Here is a 26,176-nt window from a genome sequence, read left to right as displayed (position 1 = left end):
AACAATGAACAGGAATAACAGGATTATAACTCCATTGTCAAAACAAAGTCAGATGGTGTTTTCAAAAGCAAGTAAAGAGGAAGAGTGCATACCTTGAGAGGAAATTTAAAAGGAAGCATGGAGTCAAATGAGAGCAAATTAGTAACAAGAGAAAAAAACAAATAAACATTCAAATTCACATTCAGTTTCCAGGAGAATAACACATATATTACATTCAAACAACACCATTGATCAAAATAGCTTGGATTTTGTTTCTGCTCAAGGCCATGAAAGATATTTGATTTCCTATATTACAGATACATAATAAGCTTCTCACACTACTCCATTTTTAATTGGGCTGTTTGGATCAATATAAGATGGTTGTTATGCTGACAAATTACCCTGAACACCTGCCCTAGTGTGGAGCCCCTCACACCCTGAGCACCCCTCAGCTGGTACCCCCAAGCTCTGGACCCAGCCAGCCCCTGGCCTTGGAGACACAACAGGCAGACACAGCATCTGAAGCACTGGCTTGAGATGCTCCACCACAGGAATGGCAGTGGGAGTTTCAGGAATGTCAGGTTACTGTCTCCTTGCTAGTGTGAAAGTCCCACAAAGTCATTCCCATGCCTTTAATAGGAGTCTCTTGAGTCTTCTGCTGTGAAAGCAGGGACCTAGAAATACACCCTCTAAATGACCAACCTCTTGAGACAGTTTTTAATAACCCCTCTGTCTTTTTCCATCAGCAATTAATTAATCTAGCCTCTTTGTTCTACATGAATAAAGAGCAAAATGAAAATACATGCTCTCATAGAGATTTCAAAGATATTTTTGCTCAGAACAGTGTTACAAATTTGACTGTTTTTTCCTGAATCCATTTGCTGTACACATCTTACATAAAAGCAGGTTTAATAATCTACTTTTGATCCCTCAAAACTGAATTTTCAATGATTTAGCTCACTCTGCAGAAAACACAGCAACCTTTGATAGTAGAACAAAACTGCTGAAATAAATGTTGATTACATCAAGGGATGCACTAACTCCCAGCCTTTGGCTGCTCTCTGATTCTGTTTAGACGACTCCTATTAAATAGAGAGAGGAGAGTATAGGGATATATCCTCTGGAATATCCACACAGCATACTCACCAAGGACAGATCTAACTAGTCATTAGATGTCACAGCTGTTCCACACAAAGGCAGCTGAAAGAGCCTTTATCAGCAAGTACAAAAGCGATCTCTTCAGACTGCTTGTCGGCATCTCTCTACGAGTGCTGTACGCTCTCATATAAGAAATTTATTCAGACAAAACTCACAATGGAAGAATGAAGCCCCTTTTAGTGGCAATAAAATAGTATGAAACATTCATATAGTCAATGTACTGTGAATGGCATAACCTTACAAAGATACAGATTAAGGATGGGGTACTTGGAATAGTCCCTTCTACAGAAAAGAAATTTGGCATTTTAATCAACCTAAATCAACATATCAATCAAAGGAACAGAGTTTCTGGAATTTAAACCAAGGCATTAAATTTTTCTTTCTTTGTTTGATTTTTTTTTTCCCCCATAACAATGCATGTAACTGCCTGGAATGTTATCATGGAAGATTACACAATAACTGTCCCTCTTCAAATGAAGGCCATATATTAATACTGAGCTAATAGCTTCTCATGGACAGATAAAATAAATAGATATACTGCTGTCTTCCTCCTTCTTTTGTAGGTATTTCCAAGGCACTTATTGTGGTTGCATTGAAAAAAACCCAGTGTGTTCCACTTGTTATATAAGGTCCATGCCAAAGAGTCACATGAGAGCTTCCCAAAAATCCTATGCACTTGTATCTAAGTGTCAATACCCAGACCCAGTGGAACAGCACCATGCCTGCAGCTTTCCATGTGATGTCCCAGTGCTTATTTCCCGGTCCTTGATATTGGGCACACACACGCTCAACAGCAATTTAAATGCTAGGGCTACTCATCCCCTCTAACAGCAAGCAGTGGGGCAAAGTGTCAATGAAGGTTTGAGGCACAAGGCAGAATCAGGGAATGGCAACAGGGGCAGGGAGCCAAGGGCTGTCAGTGCACTGGGAGGCAGCACAGCCAGACACCAGGAACTGGGGAAAATAACGTGAATTTACAGGGTGATTATTGCACACTAACAGACTAAATCATGATCCTTCCCAAAAAACTTCATAGAAATTTTATCACTTGCTTCAGTGAGGCAACTCAAGACTACTAATGCTATATGGACCAAGAAAACCTGGCACCTTTTCAATGATTTACGTATTAAAAAGGGCAACATGGAGAACAAGGTGCCAGCACTTAGGAAAAAGATCTCTCTCTTCCTCTAAATAGCAACCTTGTTAAATGGAAAACTGTATTCTGTTTGTCTTTGCAGGTGTTTTTAATAAATAAAATAGCTGGAAACTGGTTATTAAATTATTGTCATACAAAACAAAATTATTGCTCCAAGACTAATAAACTAGATAATTTTACTGCTTATAACAAGCACATCACCAAAGCATTTTACCAGTGTAAATGCAGAAACATGATAGATGTTACTAAAAAAAATAATCTGTGGTATGAATTGTTCAATTAGAGGAAGCTTCACTATTTTCTTTTGGTTTTTAAAATACTTCTATAAAAAGAAATGTAATTCTACAATAGTTAATAACAGTGCTCTCTGTTAAATGGGTACTAATATCAATCATACTTTATTACAGCCTTATCCAGAAAGAACGTCTTCATGAATAAGAAAAATCTTTATGGAAACTGGCAATGCTTATTTGGCTATATTGACTATGAACAGAGGGACAACAGATTAGACTGGACTGGAATAACAATACAGACAGAGGACAGTAGCACATCTGGAGACATGAACACGTGCAAAATGGTGGTAAGCAGAAGGGTGAAGAACAAAACTGGAGAAATTAGGCTCAAAAGAAAGTAAACAGATTCATAGGAGCCTTGATGGGAGTGGAGATGCTTTAAAATGCTGTTGCATGTGACTTTTGAAAAGAAATCTTATTTTACAAAGCAGAATGTGTTCAATGCACCAAGGAGATGACCGCAAAATGAGATATGCAGCAAAAACACGGTAGCGCTCCAAGCATTGCTGAAAACAGAAGACCCTATGCATTTTACAGCCTCAACATGGTGAATATAAGTTTGGCAGAAATGCATAAATGGCATTACAGGCAATGCTACTTACTCTGGAGGCGAATATTAGCAAGCATAGTGGCTTGATGAGGATGCTGAATATTGAATGGAAATGTCAAAATAAAAAATTTGGAATTAAAAAGAAATTTGAGAAAGTAACATATATGCACCATGGAATCAGAAAATGACCATAAAATGCAAAAAGGTGATGGAGTGATATGGAACAAACCTTGGAGAAATATCGCATCCTTGCTGCATAAAGGCACCCAGGGAAAACCAAAGGCTGTTAAAAATTCCAAACTCATTTGGAGGGTCAGGAGGATTCTGAGGGTCACGTGGTTCTTCAGTGTTGTCTTCCAAGTGCCACTCATAAGGGCTGAATCTGCTGACTAGGAAAAGAACTACGCTGACGCCAATGTAAGCAAAGACTATACACATCCAAATCTCATAAGCCAAAGGATCCAGGAAAGAGAACACGCCCGGCTTAGATTTCTGAGGCTTCTTGATCATGATGGAGATGCCCAGGCTCATAAAGGGTTTGGAAAAGTCTATGACTTCTTCTCGCACCAAGGTTATGGTGAGGGGGGCAACAGCTATGTCTGCTCTCTGAAAAGGGAAAACAAACCCAAGTTAGGTACAAGTCAGACACAACAGAATCACAATCTAGAGTCTCAGGCTAATGAATCAGATTATAAATTACAAGAGCAAGTAGAAATAAATTCTTTGCAGGCTATTTTGCAGTCACTGAAGTTAAAGACTACACGATACTAACAGAAAATTATTAACAAGAAAAATTAAATGCAAATCTGTGCAAGGGGCTCATGAAATTATTAGCAAGAAAAATTAAAATCAAATCTGTGCAAGGGGCTCATGACAGCAGCAGATACTTCTGTTAAGTTAAAACACTACTCAAACTGGACAGTGAGATGGCAACCAACACGTCATTTTCTTGTAATGGTCTGTAACACTCATTTGTCTCGAAGACTTTGGACAAATTCTGTGTTTGCTCTGTTTTAATTCTCTCTTTTTTGTTCTTTCAGCAAGTTCTCTTGCCTTACTGATTAGTCCAGGATCTTTAAAAGGAACCCATGAGAAGCAATAGTCCAGGATCTTTAAAAGGAACTCATGAGAAGCAATCAGTCACCAAATTTCATTTGCACTTGGGTGCTACTACTCATATGCTCCTTTAAAATTCAACTGCAGTAAGGGACAGAAGATAGTAAGTACTGGGGGGATGGAAATCAGAAAGACCCTTTCTGTGGCCACTGAAGAACAGTTAACACAGATTTCTGAGGAGCAAATAGCCTGGATAATCTGAGGAGAATGCAGTGTCATGTATGCCCTCCTGTCTTAGAGACCTTGGCTCTCCAGGCCTGTAGGAGACTGCTCTGGGGCTGTGTCACCTGGAAGCACAGCTGCATCTGTCACATCATTCATTGTTCACCTGTGTGCTGGTGAAAGAATGCCCTTCCCTTCAATCTGTACATCCCTGCTGGATTCCATGGCTAGGCAGGCATGTATCAACACATTGCTTGGTTTCCTGATTAAAAATAACATCCCAGAATAGATTTTCAAGATATTTAACTGTACTTGTATTTCTATGCTACAAAGATTCAAATCATGCTACTTAGATACCCTAGCCTTGATCCAGCCAAGTACTCAAGCAGGTGTTAGTATTTGTATGAGAGTGGAATGGAATGTTAAAAAGAGTCCTTTTCATTTGAAGAGTGTTATGAGAGTCTACAGACATACATATACTATTTTAAACACTCAAACTACTCATGTTATTGATATTTTTAAAGAAAGCCTTCCACTGGTAATTAAGAATTTCAGAAAGAAAAAACAGTTCTTGGGGAAACCTTAATTTATTAGTGCCCATGCCACTATGCAATTTTTAAATGAGATTTTTCCCCTCTAGTAAGCAGGCATCTTTTTCTGGTGGAAAAGTAAAGCCTGATTAAATGGAAGCTTGAATAAAAGATAATGGGAAATGTTAATAAGATATGATTAAAATCTGTGCCATAAAGTAATTGAATATGCCTTTATGTAAATCTGGTGGTGATGTACGTGACTGTCATTACTGTCTGGATTGCTCCTCCTCCTAGCTACTGCTTTGGGTTTTACATTTGATAAGCAGAAATGGCAAAAGCTTCTCATACAACTGATCAGAGCATCGTGGGCTTGGTGCAGCCATCCTGGAGCACTGCTCAGGGTTTGCAGACCAAGGCCAGTGTCAGATGAGGGCTGGCCCTCCCCACAGCTGCCTCTCTCTGCAGGGCACCCATCTGCACACACAACCTCAAGGTTTGCTCCAGCCACCCAAGAATGCCTCTCTACAGTTCACAGCAGCATGTGCAGCTATAAGGTATGTGCACAAGTTCACTGCTTGGAATAATCTGATAAAACCATGCCTGGGCATGTAAGGAAGCCACTCAGAAATCATGGCCCTGGGTGCCCCTCTGAGCCCTGCTCAGCCCCTTTCGACAGTTGTGTAGTGGGACACTGCCTTTACCCTTCAGTGGCTGCTCCTCAAGGAGAAAACCTCAGCTGGTTTCTGCTCACTTACTGCAAAATTCTAGCTGAACATGGCTTGAATATAAAAACTGAAAATGTGTTTGGATGCCTAGATGCTACTGGCTTTGTAGATGAATGTGTTCATCACCTAAGGAATGGAGAGATTGGAGGGGAGGACATGGGCAGAGTGAGGTAACACATTCAGAAGATGTTAGAACTTGTTCACTGAGGAATTCCCCCAAAATGTGCATTTCTCTTACTGCTGCTGCTTGTTGAGCTCCTGTTAAATACTAGATGTCTGCAGTCAGGGTGAGAGTCACACAAAATATCAGTTTTAAATGTAGTCAGAGCCCACAGCCAGCAGGAAGACTAAGCACGTTGACCATACCACTGTATTTCTTGTTGAATTAAGGAGGTACTTACAAATTAATCCTTATTAGAGCAAGCTAAATGGATCAGGACCCCTGTGGAGACTTAGCAATGTCTCCATGTGAAGTGAAGATTAGGTGGGAGGCAGGTGTCTTTCCACCAGGCACTTTGGCATATGGACTACCAGCCTTGGAGCAGCCAAGGGAGGAAAAGGCTGCTTCAGCTGTAAGAGCATTTCGTTTCTGGAGCATTTTCATGGACTTGGAGAATTTTAATTTTCCTAAAGTGATATTTTAATTGCCAGATCAGACATGGTGGAACTGTTCCTAAGTGCTGATGCAGCATGCAATAAGGTGTGTATCTCCATGGGCAACTGAATTCATGTAGGATGTTCCTATGAGGGGATGAAGCTGATGCTGAAGCACTGAAAAATCACTTATTAAAACCCTGATTGTTACCATGTTCATGGTACACAGATTTATTTGTAAATAATTTTGAACTGCATTTTAATATTAAATGGGATACAAGTACTAATTTTCTGATACATTTCGGTCTTCCTGTTTTCCTACCATTCCCACAAATGGCATTCACTGTATTGGAAACACCAAAAACCACCTTCATCCCTTTGTGAACGTGGCAGCAAAGGGTTTCTGCAGAGGGAACAAGCATGGGCTCACACACAGAGTCCTGGGAAACCAGGGCACTGAGAGTGGACCAGCTACAATCCAACACCCAAGCCTGGTTGCTCATCACTTCCTTGAATATTAGCTGCACTAGGGAGGTTAAAAAACAGTTCTCTCTTTGCTTATCTATTTAGAGATACAGTATTTGAAATGGAGAGCTTATGGAGAGCTCTAAGCACCCTAAAGGATCATTAATAACTGCAGCACTGTTGAGAATTTCTCTCCCTGTTATGGCTGCAGATAAGCAGAGCCCATACAAATTGAGCTTGATTAAAAAGAACACAACCACAAACATGCCCTTCTTCGTACAGAGCTGGAGAGGGGTTTAAGAACCTCAGAAACTGAGCTTTGCTAATCACTCATGACTAATGGTGTTTCAAACATCATCTTCACTGCATTTGAGCTGGGCAAGAAATGTCATGCATTCCTCTGAGGCTTGTTCTGTCTTTGCCTGCTAGTGTGGGAGGGATGGATTTAGAGAGGACAGGCAGAACAGAGGCGCTGCCCACTCTGCTCAAAGATGACCCCAGGGAGCTGCAAACCTCCAGACTCTTACGGGGAGGGAGAAAAAAAGCAGCAAATGGAAATATCCTTCTACATGGAGAATGAAAAATGATAAGATGTTCCACCTCTATAATCCAAAAGGAGGGACAGGACTCTTCTGCTTACAGACCTTCTGATAACTCTCCCAAATTCAAATCTGTGCACTAGAGACAGTGAGACATCTGGGCTGTGCTCCTGCCTGCACATGCTTTGGGCCACCCCTGCTCACAGAACTGAACACCTCCTTTGCTTGAGGGTCACTCTTCAAGAAGGGGGCTGGACTGCAGTCACTGTGTGTGATGGGAAGCCAGGCATCACCCCAACTCTGTGCAGACTGAAGCACAGGGACACTGACCAACTTCCACTGGCAGCCAAACCTCTGGGCACCCCAAAAGTGCTGTATGCAGGTACACAGGGGCACCAGAAGAGACTGTGCTGCAATGGTGACTGTCTCTGAGCATGTTTTAACACTTCTCAGTGCAATCTGAGGTTTCCAGGTACTAGAAAATAGTCAGACAGAGCAGCACTTCACCTGTGGTATCAGCTAGTAAGAGTTACCTTTGCAAAGGCAGTCCAATATTCCCAAGGATATTCAGGGTGTGCTGAGAGGCTGAGTAATGGGGGCAATGTGGTTTTAATACATTAGCTCACACTTATTTAAAGCCAACAGGTCATATCTGACCAGCAATATGCTGCATTGAAGTCTTAATACACCCTAGCTGAGCAGTGTAAAAAGGTATGAAGGTGTTAAAACAGCAGCTGGCCCTGTCTGCCACAGTTTGTCAAAGTTAAGTCCATTTGTGATTTCTGTGGATGCCCACAGCTCATTCTGACACACTCCTGCCATTCACAGATGGAGACATAACAGGTACATCTGTTTTTGGGGCTGTGGACATATGTGTGCTTCCCCTGCCTGTGCTTGGGCCCAGGTCAGCCAAAGCCCAGGCCCCTGGCAGTGTGGCTCTGTGCCAGGGCTGTGATCCTGTCCCCACCACAGCTCAGCCTGGCCATGTGCACACATCTGTCCATGAGTACAGATGAGGGTCTGAGCTGCAGGGCAGCAGCATCACACAGCTGCCTCTGGGGACCTGTCCCTGGGCTTCCCCCCTGCAGAAACCTGGAGTGAGGAGCAAAGAACAAGCTTCACCCACTCATGGCACAGTCAGGCTCTGCCACAGACTAAGAGCATGTGGGAGGTTTTAAGGAAAAAAGTAGGAGTTGAATTAGTCTGCCTCTCTGCAGTGATTCAAAGGCTGTATGGGCCACCTTTGGTATTTCTGCATGCTGCTGGCAGAGCCAGGGAGGCAGCCCCACACCAGGCTGGCCAGTCTGCTAAAGGCAGGAGATGTGTCACAGTCCCACTGACAGACTGTGCAGCTCCTGCTCCGGGACCGCCCGCCCTTCACATCCTGCTTCATTCCTTTGTGCCATTTTACATATTGAGAGGTCTTTATAAAGGCTTGTTTTAACCTGAGCAGAGTTTTAAAGGCTGCAAGGTCTGGCTGCTCTTTTCATTCCCAAAGCATTTGTAGTTACAATTAAGATCTGTGTTAAAACTCCTGTCAATTAGCCTGAGCGCTGTGAAAAGCGTCAGCCCGGGGAGGGATGGCTTCCCCTGGCTGAACAGGGAAGGAAGAACAGCAGCCTGCTTCAAAAGGGGAAGAAGAAATAAAAGCCTACAGAAAGAGGCTGACCCCACAGAAGAGAAAAGACGACTGTCTATGCTCAGCAGCTGGTGGGTACAAAGCCCCAAGCACACGGGCTGAGGGAGCTGCTGCTGCTCCTCAGCCCCAGCCAAGGACACGTCCTCAGCCTCTGGGTCACTGCAGGACAGCACTGCCTCGCTGGATTGCTGTGCTGGGGAGATTTAAATAGTGATTCAGTCTCCTGGACTGAATGATTTAGCTACTTCCCTTCTGAAATGTCCAGGAAAAAAGCTTTACCTATTTTCTATTTTTATTCTGTTGAAAATTTCCACTATTCTTTGGAAATTTCTCTTAGTTTAAAAAAAGTAATAGTGCTTGAATGGGTATCTGGCAAGATGAAGAGTTTTATTTTGATGCCATCAGAGTAAAAGAGCAAAATTAAGGAGCATTTTTCAGCCTGAACTGACACTTTTTGATTTACGAAAAGCCAAATACATCTTCTTTCATGACAAATTTCATTATTATTATTAATTAGTATTACAATTATAATTACTACTACTATTACTACTATCACTAACACTTAAAATTTGCTAACAAATCACAAAGCCCTGTTATTTCCTCTCGAACAAGACTGCTGGGTTCTCCTGCCTGCAGAAAAGGAGTTTGGGAATGTATGCTCAGGCAGAATTGTCTGGGGCTGCAATCCCTCTGCAGCCAGGTGCTTAGGTACAGCCCCTTTTCCACAAGGAAAGACTCAAGGGCCACAGCTGAGATTGTCCTTGACTTCAGGGACCCTACAGTACAGCAGACTTTTATGCCCTCCAACCAGACCTGATGTGAAATGAGACAGGGCAGGGAGAATTTCTAATGGGCAACATTTCAGTGTGTAAATGGCAATGTGCAAGTCTTGGGACTGCTCCAGTTGGCCTAACTAATGCTGACCTCCAGTGAGCCTTACACTGGAGCCAGGGCTGTGCCACCCCCCAGACCTGCAGCACAGTGACACATCACCCCTGCTTTGGGTACAGCTCAGGGCACACTGAGGCCCTTCCCCTCCAAGGCAGGGTCTGGAGGCTGCCTTTCCTCCCCTGACTCTGTGCTGCCTGCATTCCATAAGTGACAGCAATAGTAACAATGAACTGGCCCAACCCAAACATTAAATACAGTAAATTATGCTTTTAACATTAAAATGACAAGCCATTTGTTTCCTACGACTGTCCTAAGAGCAATTTTAGAAAAGAGTTGCATGCATGCAAAAAAGGGCTCAGTATTCAAAAAGCTGGCTGAGAGGCCCCAGCAGTGCCAGGTGGTGGATAGGAGGCTGCTGGGTCAGGAATATGCTGTGTTTGACAAATGACTAGTCACTGGTTATCACTTGAGACAAATGCAATCTAAAGGATTGTTTCTGCCACAGCTCAGCTCAGCTGCTGGATAACTGGTACCAAAACCAATCAGGCCCCTTTTATCTACCAAGTCTATCTTCCATAGATGCTAACAAAGGTACTTAAAATCTAATCTGTCTCTTATTTTCCCAAAATGGAATCCAGAGGAGCCAAATTTGAGTCACTTTGCTGACAAGATTCACAGGGGCATTACGTTAATATAGTTTTAGTCCCCTAATAGAGTTTTAAGCCAGTGAGAGATAAAGGAAAGTCAGCAAGTAAATGAGGCACTTGCTCCAAATAATTAGCACTTCTAGAGTACTTCTCATCTTCAAAGGGCTTAGTGCACATCCTTGTGAGTGTGGTACACAGCCCCCTCTCAAGGGATGGAGAAAAAGGCCAAGGGTATTTCACAATGTTTGCAAATAGAGCTGGGAAAAGGTCTGGAGGGCTGGTGAGGTTTGTACTCAAGAGTTCAGGGGCTATTTTCCCTGCTTACAGAAAGCCAGGTGGATTTCCATGCAGCTTGCAAGCTCAGTTCAGCTGGACAGGTTGGGGAGCTGGCTCAGCAGCACAGGGCTGGAAGCATTAACCTGGGTCTGCACTCAAACCTCATGGGACACATCTGACCTTTGAATAATTGAGCATTGCAGTAGAGAGGCTTCAGTAACAGAGCTCACAGCATGAGTACAGGAACTGTTGGGGGTCAGGGAGGAAAACATTCCTCAATTTTTCATTAGCAAGAAAACACAGATGAAAACTGTGCTCAGAATACAAAGGAACTGACCTTTTTTGCAGGGGAAAATGAGAATGGTGGGGTGGTTTTGGGGTTGTTTTAAGGAATGGTCTGTGGTGCCTGCAGGGCTGGCTTTGCTGGTGTGGAAAGGTCACAAATATGGTTAGGGCTAAGTTTGATGCCAAGGATGCAGAACTCTGAGTTAGGCTGGTCCCAAGAGGCTGTGGAAAATGCAGCTGCAGCCAACCTGCTCATCACACATTGTTTTGGGTTGGAAAGGACCTTTAAAGATCATCTAGTTGAGCCTCCCTCCTGTAAGCAGGGGCATTTCCCATGAGGTCAGGGTGTTTAGAGCCCTGTCCAGCCTGACCTTCAATTTTTCCAGGGAAGGGGCATCCATTGCCTCTCTGGGCAACCTGGGCCAGGTCTTCAGCACCCTCACAATTAAGAATTTCTTCCTAATATCTAATTTGAATCTACCCTTTATCAGTTTAAAGCCATTCCTCCTTGTCTTCTCACTACATGACCTTCTAAAACATCCCTCTCCATCTATCTTGTAGCCCCTTTAGATATTGGAAGGTGCTCTAAGGCTCTTTGGAGCCTTCACTTCACCAAGCTGAAGAGTCTCAGCTCTCTCAGCCTTTCCTCACAGCACAGCTGCTCCAGCCCTCAGAGCATTTTTAGAGGCCCTTTATGGCACAGCAGCTGCACAGACTGATCTCACTGCTCAGGACACAAAAGCTGTAGCCCCCATCACACCTTTTCTTCCCTAGTGCAGACAGGCCCTGTGCTCTGTTACCAGCTATTTCAGCTTCTCTTTGGCCATGCTTTTTCCACATGGTATGGTTTTTGTTTTTTTTTTTTTGTCACTGGCAAGTGCATCAAAAGAACCAATTACAGCTGATACTCTTGATATTTCTTAAATCACACACAGAGCAACTGAGGGTATGGGTTTCCAGTGCAATGCAATGTGCTTGGAACTAAACTGAACCTTTGCTTCAGAGGTTCTCAGTGGGCTTGTGCTCTCCAAGACAGCAAACATCAGTTTGCCAAACTGCACAACTGAGTCATGGGGAGTTCAGAAGATTTGCATAATGTCAAACCTCAAAGCAACAGGAAAACAAAGAAGCAAACCAAGGGTCCAGAACCCTGTTTTACTTTCTGTAATCAGTAGTTTTTCCTCCTTGCCATAATACAATACAACAAAAACATTGTTATTTCTATAAAACGTTTTCAACTTGAACAGGCTACCAATTACATAATAAGGCATTAGGACTGACTGCTTCAGAGTAAGAAAACTTGTGAAAATCTAGCAATTACTTAAAAAAGACTGATTCATTTGAAAAGAATTCTCACTAAACATTTTGCAAGAATGATGATGCATTATCCCAAGGAAATTTTGAGGTGACTTTTAGAAATTACAGTCAGCCATAGAACAAAAGGAGGCAATTGAAATATGTGCTTCTGCTCAGATATTTTTAATAAATGGAAACTTGTTAAAAATAAACTGCAAAAAAGATTTGGGCGGAATCACAAATCATCTCATTAGCATCTGAGGGAAAAAAAAAGATGAAATATCAGCTTGAGAAGTCTTTTCTGCAAAGCCAATTTTCTCCCCCTTCCATCTGGTTTATCTGTATTCCAAAATTCTCATTTCCAAAGAAGAAAGAAGTTTCTAAAATGGCAGTTCCGGACTGTTTTTGTTCTTACTAAACAAAGTGATGTACACCCAATATAGAAATACAAAGAGGAATGCACTGAATTAGCCCTCTTTTTGGATTTTTTTTTTTTGGTCTGACAGTTGATTTTTGAAGCCAAACCCAGAGTTTAAACAGAAGAAGAGAAAAAACATGTGGGCAATTTCACACCTGCATTGCTTCTTACCCTGAAAAGGAACCATGGAGTTAAATGGGTGTGATCAAACACACACCAAGATCAGTGACCCAGCAGGGCTCAGCATCCCAGATCAGACCTTCAATGACAGGGATACCCTCCCCCCAGCACTTAAGAGACTGATACAGAAAAATAAGATCTGGCAAATGAGGAAGAAGCATATGAAGAGCAAACTGGAAATTCTGCTGTAAATTAGAATTTGAAGTTTGCCCAATGCTACTTTTTAACATTTTGTGGACTCTGATATAGAGAGCAGCAATAAAAATGTGACATTTCCTGCATTGAAACAATTAGAAAAGTAGACTATAAAAATAGCAATACAAAGAAATATCTAGAATTTTAAAGGTAGTATTCAAACAGATAATCTTTATTTTGCAGTTTATTAACTTTGAGCATAATTTTTTATAAAGAACATTAAAATGAAGGTTAAGAGAAACTTACCCCATAGACCAGCTCACCCACCATGCCATTCCATATCTTAGTCTCAGGGTCCCTAGCTCCATATTTCCCATCTCCAACAATTGACAGTTTGTATTTTATTCCAACATGTTTTGCTATTTCAGAAGCTAAGTCTACACAATATCCTTCATATCTCTCATTCCCTTCTAGTTGTTCATGGTTTTTCTTATACATTACATATGGTGATTCCTTTGAAACAAAAGTAAAGATCAAAAGTCTATGAATGTAAAACACAGCTGTAAACCACACAAAATGAAAGCTGCTATTATCCTTTATATTACTGACAAGCATTTACAATATTTCGTGCTTTACTACAGAAATTAGAAAGACAGTCTTCTAAAGCATAAAAATCCTTGGCTGAACCTACAGCCACACATACTATTTATTGATTTTATTTCTAGTAAGGACCCATTGAAGACAACAGGACTTTTTAAACAAAGTTACACTTCTGTTTGCAGAATTCTGCCTGATTAGACAGTCAAGAAGCATCATCGTAGCAATAATTCAAGTTTTAGTGTTTAAAGACTGACATATCCAATGCCTATACCATCACCACAATTTCCTAAGGCCCCAGGGCCAAAAACTGGGGCTCTGATGGAGATATTTTCAAAGCAGCCTAAGGGAAGTTAGATTAAAATCCTCATCAGTGTTTTTTGTCACTGAATTCCCTTAGCCTTCTTGGAAAATTCTAGTTGAAATGCTGATTATATCTCACTAAATCCATAGGAATATAAAATACAATGCTTCAGGAAACAGCATAAAATTGACTCATGCTTAGTAGAATTAAAAAGCACAGAAGTCCCAGCAAATGCTGCACAGGGCAGGTCTGTAGAGGCGTTGGGACTGACACAGGTGCTGCTGCTCGTGACACTCAGGAAAAGCTTTGCTCCTCTGGAATTGCACAGGTAAAGGCTGCTTTTCACCCAGTCTAGAGCAGTTCCAGTTCTCTACAGGCTTCACTGTGCCACCCTTACTCAGTCCACAGGGTTGAGTTTACAGGAGCTGTACCTGAGTGAGGGGTGCAAGATTTGACTCTACAGCAGAAAGGCCAATCTCTGTGCTCATTGACACACATGCAAAATAACTTCACTTACACGAGGCACTTAATTTGAGTTCAAGTGTCTGGGAAGCATCAAAGCACAATGGTGAGCTCAGTGAGCAGACTTACTGATACATATAAAAGTTAGCAGGGTCAAACCCTCAGAACATCTCTGTAAGATACTGAACTTTCCAGCCACTTGAATTCACACAGTATTCACCATTTCCCTCCTGACAAGGTGTCTAGCACACCTCAGGAGTCATGTGCCTTGTTTCCTAAACACAAATACACTAAGAACATAAAACTTACCAAGATGGTGGTGACTACTATAGTTCTGTTCTCCACAGATGAAGTATCATTAGAAGGCAGCTGATCTAATGCTGGCACATATCGTTCATATTCATTCCAATAACCAGCCTACAAAAATGGAGATTTTGTTACCTCATTACATACCTTTACAAGGACTCTGGTATCTGAACTTATAAGAACAACTGTAAAAACCTAAGGCTTTGCAACATTTCTCATTCACTGTTTTTTCATTAAGGGACTACATTAGCTTTACATTTATTTCCTTAAAGAAACAATGTTCTCAAGCCCAAGAGCAAATCAGTGCAAGCCAAATCTAAGTGAAAATACATATTAAATTTTTCCTATCTCAATTCACATCAGTATGGTGCCTGTGGAATAAATTCCTATATGCCCACAGCATAAGGACATACTACAGAGAAGAAAATAAACTGCATAGCATTCTGAGTAAAATTCTCTGATTTTGTGATTTTTATCCAATACAGTCCCTGCAGATGTGAGCTGGCTTTAGAGAAGATCACAGACATCATTAGCAATGCAGGCACAGCCACATTATCTCCACTGTGGGACACAAAACCCTCTGAGAGCACAAGGGGACTTTATCAGCTGGCTGGTGCTGACCTTTGGCTGCATCACTAGGCTATCACAATAGCTTTTGTACTTCTGCACAACACAGAAGTAACACTGTTCTCTGCATTGCACACCTCCCTGAGTGGCTGGGCCATGTTTAGAGGCATTTGGTTATCAAATGTGCAGAAATGTTTAAGGAGTCTCAGTGGTGAACAAGCAGGTGAAATCAGGGGATTTAAGAGACTCACCCACACACATTCTTCTCTCAGTAGTTTTTTTACCCTGTCTACCTATTTTTTTTTTTAACATCTGCCTTAAACTTCTTTTATAACACTGATCTAGGCAACTATCCCACTTAGGATCTAAACTTTATTCAGAAGACAAGAGAATTAATATAAAATTCTAATTAAAACCAAACTTATTTTCTGTTCATTTCAGAAGGTTTCACTGGTTCCAGCTTCACTGTGGCTCCAAAGTCCAATGTAGAGAGGGAGGGCAAGATGGAGAGGAATTTAGAAGATAGGACTAGGCACAGGACCGTGACAGTAGGTATTATGCTTGGCAGTGAAAAAGTTCCAGAAGGATTTTAAGGGAAGAAGTTGTGTTTGAAGTTGACATGGAAACCAGTGAAGACGTTAAGCAGAGTGAGTGGGGTTTAGTCCAGGAACTGAATATAACAAGGTTCCTGGGATAGGGAAGACAGCACAAAGGGGGCACTCCTCAGGACCCTGTTATTGCACTGCATCTCCCATATTTTTGAATGTCATTGGTTTTTGGAATAAGTATTTGTGAAGGTGTGAAATCTGGATCCATGTCTTGAAGCTCACCTTCCGTGACCCAGCAGCCTTCATTTCATACACATCAATTGTGTAATTTGTCCTCCGCCCATAGGTGTCGAACTGGATGTTCCCTGTCATTCCTTGAACTTGCACCTTGAGGAAATAAACAGAAAAATATTTTAATAAAAGATTCACTTTATTTTTTACCTATGTAAGAGACTTGTACTGCTTCTGACACAGCCAGCTGTGCTGTTCAAAACAACCCCAGTCCCCATTCTCTGAGTTCCAGCTGCACATATTTGTTAGAGCTCAGCTGGTGACTCACTCCAGAGTGAGCTGCATTTAAGTGAAATGAGCCCTGCAGGTATGCTAAATGTAAGAAAGACTGATTCTGCCATGCTTGGCCACACTGGGTTCACTGGTACAGAACAGAGCATCAGCGAGGCACAAGCAACAATTAGTGCAGTTAAACCTCTCACAGTATGGCACAGAGTGATCTGCATCACAGACCAGAATGGCATATCATTGCTCATTCTGGGAAGTGCTTTATTTTAGGATCAGTCCCAGTGTAGGAGAAAGGAACAAATGTCTTCTCTGAATGAGCACAGACAATTGTCTCTGCTGCTTACGGAGTTTTGGTCTCAGTCAGGATGGATGGGTGTACAGACAGGATTATCATTACCTACTCATATGAATCATCTGAAGGGGAAGTATAAAGTACTTAGTCTCAAAAAAAAAAAAGCCTTTCTTATTTCCCTGTATGAAAGGATGAGGTATTTTAATTTATCACTTACCAATAATGACAAGCTGTCATCAAAGGCAGAAAAGGTAAGAGTCTCAAACTTCAGTAGGGGCAAATTAGCTTTAATATTTAGCAAAAACTGTAGAAGTTACAGGAAGAGGTGATGCTAGACTAGTCAAAGGCAAACTGTGACTGATTTGCTGTTCACTCTTTAGAGATGAAGTGCAAAGCTACATGAACCAAAATTTCTATGGACTCCAAATTATCCAGTGAGCCTAATTCACAACACAGAGGGAGTTTCTTTTTTATCTGTAAGTAGATTTGAATCTTCTTTAAAATAGTTTATATCACTATAGGGGCTGGAAAAAATCTAAGGTATTCTGGTCTCCAGAAATTTAGAGAGATGAATTGCACTTTGAAAACCAAATTTGACCCCAAGACATCTTATCAACTGTGGACTGAGCAAATGTCCTTGTAGGGCAGTTGACACATAAGGTGCATCCAGATGTGAGTTGCTGCACCTGCCTTTGGCATTTACTGGGAGCTTGTTAAACTGGCTCCTCCCAGTCCCCACTGAGACACGAGCTTTGTGCACTGGACACCTTTTGGCTTCAAACTTCATTTGTTTCTCTGTGGTGGGAAAACAGCAATTTGCAAAACTTGTCTGCATTGAGGCAGGAAGGCTCGCCAGGACTCAAACACTTTTGGTGGGAGTGTGTTGAGGCAATTGCAGAGTGACTATTTTTAAGTGTCCAGATCTGTTCAGGTAAACTGCCACTGACCTGATGTATTAGAACCAGCTTCAGAAACAAAGATATGCACAGTTTTCAAGGCTGTTGGGAAGAAGTTTCAAGTAATGCCTAATGACTATAGTGAGGCACTGGACCTTCTGCTGGCACAGGATAGATATTTCAAGGGTATCTTGGAAAAAACATTATTATCTGACCTGATGCTACAGAGTGGAGAGGAAAAATTATTAAATCATTGTTTTTATTTTTTTCCTGAGTGAAGGTCAATGTCTGAATAGAAGGAGAAAAGGTGATGGACAGGATGGGTACTGGAAGGCCATGTGGGATGATCTTGGGCAGCTCTCATTGGAGGTATATGTAAACCTCACTTACATGACTCCAAATAGCTAAAAAAATTCAAGGCAACCAGCTAAAAGTCAAACTTCTGCATTTTTTTGCCAATCATGCCTTTTCATATCTTTAAAATGTGTTTTTAAAATAAATTCTCCTAAATAATGGAGTGTCCTATTGCAGTGTTGGTTTTCTCTATTGACATGAATACCTCGTATATCAGGACAGCACAAATCCTTTAAGTGTTGTGAAGATTGAATTCATCTCTCTTCAAAAGTGTGTAATGATACACTAAGAGAAGTGCAGTTAGGGAATATGTTAGGAGGTGAAAAAATGGCATAAAAAAGAACTCTGGCTCTTTTTATGTGAGACTAAACCATCTCAGTTTCAAGAGTAATATAATCTGATTATAACCATCCACAACTCATTATAATATTCTCATACAATCCTTCCAATCTGGTAGCTGAGAAAAAGTAGTAATTAAGCTAAGTGTATGAAGATTAACCTAGGATTTGTTTGCACCTAACACAGGCTTATTTCTGATCTTACTCACTCCAGTTCTGTCTGCATTAATATAATCAATGATAATAGATTTGTTTGAGAGTTATTTTGAGCAGATTAAAAGCAATCTTGTATTTTGTATCTACAAAAACATTATCCGATTTTTCCTGTTGTCACCTGCTTTAACACAAATGGCAGATTAAAAAAGAGTTAAAAATCAACACAATTAGAGACGTAAGTGAGGTATGATCCCATAAATACTGTTATGCATAACTACTGCTAGGGATAAAAAATTTGGCCATGCAGAAGGCAATCTGGTTGAGTGCAAAGTTATGCCAGCAACTGGAGCTGCTTGGAGGCTAAACTGCTCCTAGGTTCAGCCTGGTGCTGAGATCTATCAGTACAGATATGACCAACAACAATTTCTCCACTGTTTTAAACTAATCTGAGTTGAATTTTTACTGGCAAATTATCAAAACTGCACACTTGTATTTAAATTCATAAACATATCTATTCCTTCAAGAATTACAATCCGGGTGCCAAAGACCCAGTGGGGTTCTGTTAGTCAGATTTGCAGCTCTTGTGACTTTAGAAAGCCCCAATAAGAGTTTGATTGCCAAATGGCTCATGCTCACCCTCCTGGGAAGCTGGGGTGTTATGGGGGGTCTGGGGGATTGTAGGTGCTCTGGTGGGGACAATCAGGCAGCTATTGCATCAGTACCAGAGGGATTTTGGCCAAAGTTTTGAGAGTCAGTACATTATGCCTTGCCCTCTATCGAATACATTTATCCATCCTTTGAGTTCATCATTAACTCTGTTTTTACTCTGCTTCCCCTGAGGAGCTGCAGCCGTTTGTGCGGGTAGAGGAGCTCTGTGTACAGGCAGGGGACACAAAGCACCACAGAACTGCTGCTGCTGCTCTTCAGCTGCTGCCTTTGCCCTTACCATTTTCAGGGCTCTTTCTATATCAATCCCCTGGCTCCATGGCACGGCAGGGTTGGCCAGGCAGTCCCCAGCACTGCCTCTCCTGGAGACATCCACGCGCTGCCTCCGCAGGTAGCGGAACGCCTCGGCAATGACCAGCACGGCATCGTGGGTCAGTGCAGACGTGTACTGCAACGGAGACAAGGAAAACTCATCACAAACTGCAGCTCTAGAACTGCCCCTGCTGCACCACCACAAGGCCTCCTTTCTCTTAGAAGAACCGTGCTTTGCAGATCCCTCTGCTTGCTGTCTTTCAGCTGGTGCTTTGTAACAATTCCACCTATTTCAATTAAAAAAAGAAAAATGTTTTCATTCTGTACAGTATATAGCAGCAAAATAACAATACTAGTTCATAGTTGCATAAAATTTCAATTTAATTGGAAACTTGCTCATCTAGTTGAGCTTAGTACGAAATTCTGCAATTCCATGCTGGACCATACTGATACCACAACTGAGTTTTTGCTTTAGATTTTTTGTCGTTGTTGTTTTTAACAAGATTGCCAAGAGAGCTTTCACTTGAAGTTAACATAAATCATTTCTCTTTGGATCACAATCCTGATTAGGTAGCATCTGTGGCAAAGAATAGATAAAATTACTTTTCTTAGAAAACAGCTATACAAGCAAATAATCACAAAATACATTTTAGGCATTACATCACCTTGGTAATTCCACATCTGCCTTCCCTTACTCCATGATAAATCTGCAGAGGGTGGTAAACTCTGTGTAGCAGCAGCTCTTGAAAAAAACCCCAGACAACTTAATTTACATGTTCCTGTTGCTGCCATCTTCATTCACTGCTCATTGCATGTTATCTGGTGACACCTCCACCATGCTATAAATTTAGTATCACCTAGCAAATGTCATCAAAGAGGGGTTTTTTTTTTTGGCATTTTTTCCACATGTATCTGTTGTTTGAAAGTTCTTTGCTCCTAGCATGGCCTGGGCTTTGTATATGACACCCTGGGTTCCACTGGCATTACAGCAAACCCATAATTTCAGGGTCTGTGCATGGGAAACCCTTGTAGCATGGACCATGGCAGCAATTGAACATGCTCAGTCTGTAAGAGCAGATTTCAAGTCCCTTGTAGGTGATCCTCAATACCTCCACATCGTTTGTAATAGAACAAAGGAAGAAATGAAGAATGGAAGGTGCACCTGCCCTTCTTTGGGCTGTCTGTGGTCCCACAGACATCCTGCCTCCTGAGGAATCTCATGCTGGAGTTCAGGCCACAAGACCTGCTGCCCACATGCAAGTTAGAAAGGCAGAAGTCCAAGTTCCAGCTGCTTGTTCAGCTACTTTCTTTGTGGATCAGATTTAATATATTCAGAAATTAATTCCATTCTGTAGGGCAGGACAGCACAATTGGAGATTCTGCATTTCTTAAAGCTGAGCATTATTTTGCTGTAAGTTCTTCAGTTTGACATAGGAACTCTGCACAGAACAAGGTGTGTCTGCACGTGCAGACCAAGAGAATTGTGTCAGACAAAAAGAGTGCAAAGGTAGGGCTGGGAAGAAGGTTATAGAGCAGACATTTCACTGAGCTTTAAATGACAGCAGCTTATAAACTCACTGGGAATGGGTGGTGCTCAGGCACAGGCACTCACTTCTGATCCTGCCCACTTTTACCTCTCCCTGTGATGCTTCACAATAACCACTCTCTCCTCTTTTATAAAGTTAACAAAGGTTGTATGTCCCAATCCACAAAATAATACAGAACTGGACAGTAGTTTTAAGGTATTTGTTCATGTATTTAAAAGAAGTATTGTAATAGCTGCCTAATCTAGCAGTACATAAAACTTACACATTGATAATTTTTTCAGTAGACTGTGTCAATTGTCAGTAACCTTAATGCAGTTCCTTCCGAGTCATGCCAAGAGAGCTATCTAATTTTCTACTTTATTTGAATTCTACTTATAAATGCATGAGCATGCAAAGAGAAAAAAGAGAGAAAGAAGGGAAAGGCTGATAAAATACAGAATAAATTAAACATCAGGACTTTAATCTCTAGGCAATTTTATTTCCTAATCAAAAATATTGTACACCAATTTTTAAATATGCTTTTTGTCTGATTAACAAATACTGTGCACATTTCTATAATGAGCTGCATATTTGTGGAAAGGTAATGTAATCTTTGTGTTTCTACCATATACTTAAGATTCTTTTTTAAGGAGGGAGAATAATTTTTTCCTTCAGGTAAATTGCTTTCAAGTGGAATAAAATCATCTCAGGTTAACTTTGTATATTTCAGAGCATTTAAGATTAGCATGATACTTATCTTCACTTCTGCATCACTGCTAGAAAGCTTTAGAAAGCAGGACTAAGTCCTAATCCACAGGCAACAATACATTAATCTGGTTTTTGTGGGCCTCTGTTTGCCTTTCTCTGCTTCCTCTGAAATGCCAGCAAGGCTGTGGGATGGTGTGGGATTAAGATAATTTTCCTCCCTCACAGAAATTACTTTATCCCAGGGATAGAAAAGTACCTCTACAAATCACCAGTCACTCATGAATGGCACTGCCAGAAAGAGAAAACCCTTGTAAGAGGCTCCTGTTCTGTCTCTAAGCCCAGTCCAGTGCTACTGCCTACCCTGGTGCCCCCATGCATGGAACTGGAATAGATTTTTCCTTCCTATCCAGTATTTTAAAGCTTTCCTGAATTTTGTCTTACTCATACCGAGACATTACTCCAGTTCATCAAAGTAATTCTTAATTCAAATCTGTTCCATCAGTTTGCATGTGTCCTTCTCAAATCAAACATGAAAGACATGAACTTTCCCATCAGGGCAGTGGTTTGTATTAGTCTGTATACTACCATACCCAGGTTTCTTTCACCTATGGATAGTGGTGAAAAAGAACAGATCTCAACAAAAGAAGAAAAGAAAGAAGGAACACAATAGGAAAATTACTAAAATGCAGTGGTCCTAGGAGAGTTTATGACTTCTGTGCTGGAAAGAGTTTTCCTGATGCACTCCACTGGACTGTGAATAGCATCCCCCTTTTTGATAGAGATGCTGAGGCAAAAAAAAATCTGGGTGAGATAGCAACAGGTTGCAAGTTTCCTAATAACAGGTGCATTTACTTCATCTAATCTGTGACAGTTTCAGTGAACCTGGGACTTTCATCCAAAAAATTTTTGAAAGATTTTATTGGTTTCAGTTATATAGCCAGACTGTTTAAGTAAAGGACTGGTGCAAAACAGAGGGTTAGATTATGAGGGTAACTGGCAGCAGTAACTAGGAGGCAGCAGTGAATCCAGAGCTACTTCATTTTCCATGTGAAATTCTTGATTACCATTAAAATGGACTAGTCATCCAAATTTTCCATCTAAAACCTAACCTAACTAGCCCCCATTCCCAGCCCAAGACTAACTCAAGAGGTTGATGTCAGAAGTTCATACATCCACTGCACAGTGACAGGATTTGCAAGACCAAGCCTTTGTTTCTGAGGGGCACTTGTGTGAAACAGCCTCGGCCTCTTTCTCTGGAAGGGCACTGAATGTAGTGACATATTCTCATCAGGGATCTGTATCATACTCATGAACATATCTGAGATTAAAAACTCCCAAAGAATTGTTAAAAGCATACCATGTCCATTGCTGGCAGATTAAAATAAATACCTTCAATGGTGAGTTTTTTGCTTCAGGGAATTCCCTTTCATCAAGCCTCATCCAGCGCTGTAGGAACTGTTGAACCATTGGGTTTTCATTATTAACAATCTGGAATCCAGTAATGTTGGCACCTCCATGCATTACTCTCTCCAGAACAATGTCTGTGAAACCCTGGGAGGACACATGTAGAAAAAAAGAATCATTGTCATCCAAAGCCATTTTCTCTGTCTCAGTTTTACCTGCTACAAGTGCAGCACAGAAGACACTGCTCAACATCCATCTTGTTAGCTGAAAATATTCTACCATCTACAGGAGACAACTACTATCACAATTAGGATTTTGATAGTGGCATAGAATAGAATTTAAAACATCTTCTTGTTCTTTGAGTAGAAAACTTTCCTTTTGGGTTGTGGCAATGTGGTAGGTAATATTTGCCATGCATACAGAAAATAGCAGGGAAACTCAAAGTACCATTTCCTCTTTTGTCCTGATCATGGTGAAAACTGGTCAAGGACCTCAAATCCCATTTGTACAGCAAAATGAACACAAAGGTTCAGGGCTGGGAAAGAAAACCACTCAATGCTCTTGCCAGGCAGCTCTCCATCACAGCATTACTCAGCATGTCACGTGCAAGCAGAACAGGATGATTCTCTCCCACTCTGTTGTTATTTATACCTGAGGCAGTAAATTGGAGCCTTTTTGATTAGTATGACTTGATTGCAGTCATGTTTATCTGAATGTCAATGGTTACACATACTAAAAGGCAACTTAGAATAAGAAACCTCTGTATTTCTATGCACGAGCTAATCAGTGAAATCATGACTGCTTCTTATAATGCAAAATGATGCATCTTCAAGTCATACAGTACTTACACTAAATAAGAATATTTTAAAATTTGTCTTTTCTGCTTTAACAACACCAAAACATGGATACAGAGAATTTTTGAGTAATTAGGATTGCCAACTAGAAAGTGACAGTTTTGGAAAAACATTTTTTCACTTGCAGTAGACACAGAACCTAAAAAATGAGTCTTCCTGCAGGATTAATTACAAGACATTTTATAAGGAACTTAAGTAGATGGTGTTTCAAAAGCATCACAAACATCCCTGAAAGTCAATCCTACTCTTCAGAAGAAGCTCTGATACAGATAAAAATGTACAGCCTCCTCCTGGTAGGACAGCACATTCATAGGCACAACACTACACTCTGAAATACAAAAGAAAAGCTAAACAGCCTTGTTGGTTTACTGGATAGAATTGTTCTAATTTGCAGATTTTTACCACTTATACAGAAATATGCTACAACTATTTTTCCTGGAGTGCTTAAATTCAATATATGTTATATAGAAAATCACAGTCACAAGTATCTACTTTATGTAGCTAGAAATTAGTGGAAAATATATAATTAAATTATTACTTTAAAATTAGTAGAGGACATGACATTTTCTGACAACAGAAACTGTGCAGAGATGACATACCAGTTTAAGTATTTACTGAAGTAATTTCTCAAAATCCAAGTACTCATCCATGCATTTCTACTTTCTGATTAAAGTTTCCACAACCTGAACAGAATATTTTACCCTCTAAAATGCAACTATACTTTCCATGAAGAAAAGTTCTTACCAGGTTAGCTAACATGTAGTGATAGCCTCTAGAATGTTTGCCGAGGATTACAACCTGTGTGGAGAAAAATATTACATATTATTCATTTGTAAGAAGATGACTCTTAACTAGTGGAAAAGAGACAGAGAATCAACATTCTTATAATCTTCCATGTTCAATCCGTGGACAGCATGAGTATTCCAGATGTGTGGCATTACAGACAAGATGCAGTCATTTGTGTTTTTCAAAGACATGGGCAGAGCACAACATAGAATAACTCACAAGGCTGAGAAGACTCAGCTTGTAGAGATGACCTTACCTGGCAAATTCACTCTTGTGGTCACAGTGTCCTCCCTGCAGATCAGGTTAATTTTAATTATCAGTTCAAGTATTTCTGCTCTGAAATGAGGTAATACTGTATCTAAAAATCCTGTTTACTCAGTTCCCTGTTTGTGGAGCATAGGAGAGGTGCAGGACACTGCCCAGGACTCACTGGGTACCGACCTGTACCAGCACAGCAGGGCTGGGAAGGCTCCAAATTGCAAAGGGAGTTCCCTACAAGAACCCTGGCCAAGCCTTTCCATGTATGAACGGCTAAAGCTAAATTCCCAAAGTTCTAAGCAGCGACCTTCATTGCCTTTTGACAGGTTTCAAAAGGCTGGAAAACTTGTCATTTCCAGTGCATCTAAATGGATACATCCGACCTTACAGTGCTGTGTCAAAATTGCTACTAAACCTTATTTTGCACATTCCACTAAGCAACATCTCCTGCCTCCCTCGCTGACCTCACTCGGGCATCTCTCTGTACAAACAGTCAATAAATGGAATTGCTAAGAGACAAAAGGGCAGCAGGATGAACTCAGCAGCTGAATTCTCTGAGGGTAATGGGGAGAGTGGAGGCAGCACTGTCTGGCAAGCCTGAACTCTGCCATTCTGTGTGCTCCCCCCACTCCAGGAATGCTGTCCTTCTGCATAAAGAAGGAAAACACACACTTCCCATGTCTACACAGCTGGCAGCTGGCTCACCAGCAAGACCACTGGTGCAAGACTATGCCCTTGCCCTCAGATTATAATCTCAGAAACATCCAACCAGTTCCACAGCCATCAAATGGAACAACGTCCACCAGTAAGAATTTAATTTATAATTGTGGTGATTGCATGCATGTCAATACATAATCCATTCTACCCAGGCTTGCTGGGTTAAAACCAGCAAACACAATGCTAGCAATACACACGTGTTATAGTAGTATATATCCTATATGCAGCTCAAGCAAGTAGATGATGCTTTTTGATGGAGAATCATCTGAAAATCTATACATAACCATACAAATGAATTCCATGATCACAGAAGAACACTCAAAATGCCACACTTCAAAAGACAACATAACCACTTACGTCTTTGCTAAAAACAGATGACATTTGAGTCACTGACTTTAGACATACTGCTGAGCCTGCTCAAGTTCTTGATTCAATTATTAAGTTCCCAATTGACTCTTTGGGTAGTATTGTCTTTAATAGATGCCATTTTTTAAAATTCACATTTAATTCTGGAGGAATTTGCATACTTCCAGCAATCTGAAAATAAATTGCTGTTCAGGTCCTCTTGA

The 26,176-nt window shown here is 41.0% G+C and overlaps 1 protein-coding gene across 6 annotated transcripts in view; it reads right to left on the bottom strand.

The window, feature by feature from the left end:
- Positions 1 to 26,176, bottom strand: part of GRIA3 (glutamate ionotropic receptor AMPA type subunit 3) — a 144,515-nt gene that overhangs the window by 38,736 nt on the left and 79,603 nt on the right. For all 6 annotated transcript variants that reach the window (XR_013776029.1, XR_013776030.1, XR_013776031.1 and 3 more), the window contains exons 5-11: positions 24,591 to 24,644; positions 22,978 to 23,139; positions 19,323 to 19,490; positions 16,104 to 16,208; positions 14,710 to 14,817; positions 13,344 to 13,550; positions 3,366 to 3,742 (exon numbers count right to left, since the gene is read on the bottom strand). Coding sequence is in view for 3 of the 6 variants with exons in the window: in XM_079318994.1 (XP_079175120.1) it covers positions 3,366 to 3,742; positions 13,344 to 13,550; positions 14,710 to 14,817; positions 16,104 to 16,208; positions 19,323 to 19,490; positions 22,978 to 23,139; positions 24,591 to 24,644 (1,181 nt within the window). In the remaining 3 variants the exon portion in view is untranslated. The remainder of the gene's footprint in view (positions 1 to 3,365; positions 3,743 to 13,343; positions 13,551 to 14,709; positions 14,818 to 16,103; positions 16,209 to 19,322; positions 19,491 to 22,977; positions 23,140 to 24,590; positions 24,645 to 26,176) is intronic.

Source organism: Erithacus rubecula, assembly GCF_903797595.1.
Source record: "Erithacus rubecula genome assembly, chromosome: 15".
NCBI lineage: Eukaryota > Metazoa > Chordata > Aves > Passeriformes > Muscicapidae > Erithacus > Erithacus rubecula.
This window is presented reverse-complemented; position numbering and strand designations above follow the sequence as displayed.